The sequence below is a fragment of the Gregarina niphandrodes genome, assembly GCF_000223845.1.
Source record: "Gregarina niphandrodes unplaced genomic scaffold scaffold00040, whole genome shotgun sequence".
Classification (NCBI taxonomy): Eukaryota; Apicomplexa; class Conoidasida; order Eugregarinorida; family Gregarinidae; genus Gregarina; species Gregarina niphandrodes.
The window spans coordinates 35,457-37,254 of NW_011646043.1; the positions used below are offsets into that span (position 1 = coordinate 35,457).

A 1,798-nucleotide genomic window follows, 5' to 3' on the forward strand; every position below is an offset into this window, starting at 1 on the left:
CTCCACAGCCGCCTTCTCCACAGCCGCCTTCTCCACAGCCGCCTTCTCCACAGCCGCCTTCTCCACAGCCGCCTTCTTCACAACCGCCTTCTTCACAGCCGCCTTCTTCACAACCGCCTTCTTCACAACCACCTTCTCCACAGCCGCCTTCTCCACAACCGCCTTCTCCACAGCCGCCTTCTCCACAACCGCCTTCTGCCGTACGGGGTCGCAGCGCAGCGTGTAGCAGTGTCTGCCATTACGGGTACCTTGGCAGACTCGCCAGGAGCCTCTGCGCGGTTGAAGTGCGACGAGGACGTCCGAGTCGGGAAAGTAGGGTGAGATGAGTCCGCGATATACGAAGTCGCTCCTGCCGCGGTTTTGGTCTTGGCCTTGGCCTTGGGGTTCCTTAGGTAGAGTTGAGGCGTCCTTAGGTTGACGAGGGGTTCCCGGGTTGTAGAGAACATCGTTCCCGCCATACCACCTGAGTCGGCGCACAGTAGAGCGAGCTAGTTCGTTGCCGTAGACGGCGTAGGTGTGGTTTGAGGGTCCGCTCGGTTTGCCATGGCGCGTTGTACTGCCAGTGCGCAGGTCGGACAATGTCGCAGTGCACTCATTCTCAGCGCGAGCGCGTACCACACCCATTGACGATGGAGCCGCGTATACAAACCACACTTCACGTTGACATGCTCCCATCTTTACAGCCGCCAGCCGGCACAATGCGACTGGCGCCTCGTCCGGTAACCCGCGCATCTCCGCGGCACACAACACTTTCTGCATACTCGCCAGAGCTGCTCCTAACAGGCTCACCGCACCCGCTCTTCGATCACACCCACGCATAAAAATTTACTCCGAAAATCAGTCTACAACGAAGGAGGCCCGGGCAAGGTCTTTTCTTGAGATCCCATGACCCGGGGAACTCCCATGACCCGGGGAACTCCCATGACCCGGGGAACTCCCATGACCCGGGGTAAAGCTTCAGCAGGCAGCGAATAACCAGTGCAGCCAACCATCCCCGAACTCCAAGCTGGGGCACTTCTGGCTGGGGCGTCTCCCGGTGCCATGCGGGGCCCCACATTGTTTTGGGGGCCCTGGCGGGTGTTGGTAGGCTGACCACGGGCGGTCATTGGGTCTTGGTCTTGCGCCGACTCGGTGGGCACCTTGTGAGTTAGTTGTGGTGGGGAGAGGCGGACGGCGACCAGGACCTGATTGTGGGGAAACCAGGAGGAGAAGAAGCCTCGTAGGACGCGGTCGAATTCGAACGGCGTCTGGCGCAGTCCGTGCCAGCGCAATCCGTACCAGTGCAGCCGTCGACGCGAATAGGGGTGGAGCTGGTCCGCCGAGACTCTAAGTACGGGGCCTTTCACTGATTCTTGGAGCCTCCCCGCAGCTTCCTGCAGTGACGCCGCCGTTTGGTGGTTCACGACGCCCCTGTTGATTTGCGCAGGCGTAACATGGCACCTCTCGCCCAGTTGGCGCACTGCTCCCAACTCCGCCACATGAAGGTTCCACGCTTCGGTCTCTCCCGCCTCCGTCTGTCCCGCTTCCGGTATCGCCGCCAGTCCCACCCACGCCGAGTCCGGTAACGCGAGCAATTCCGCCCCACACAACAGCTTCTGGAATGCCGACAGTAACGCCGCCACACCCCGAACAGCACTGGATTCACCGCAATTACACCGCATTCTTTTTTTAAACCCTCCCAGCAGCTCTCCACGCGCTCCGCCAGGCCGACGGGCAAAGGAGTGTGCGGACTTTCTCCCGCGTTTACCACTCCCTGAAGCAAGAGATAAATGGCAACGTCATACAGGTGTGCTCGAGA

The 1,798-nt window shown here is 60.6% G+C and overlaps 1 protein-coding gene across 1 annotated transcript; it reads right to left on the reverse strand.

Annotated features, from left to right (window-relative positions):
- Positions 1 to 6: 6 nt before the first annotated feature.
- Positions 7 to 819, reverse strand: GNI_144930 (hypothetical protein; the record flags this gene model as incomplete). Its single annotated transcript, XM_011135839.1, has 1 exon — positions 7 to 819. A coding segment is annotated over one exon (813 nt), but the record flags the coding sequence as incomplete, so codon positions are not given.
- Positions 820 to 1,798: the final 979 nt, after the last annotated feature.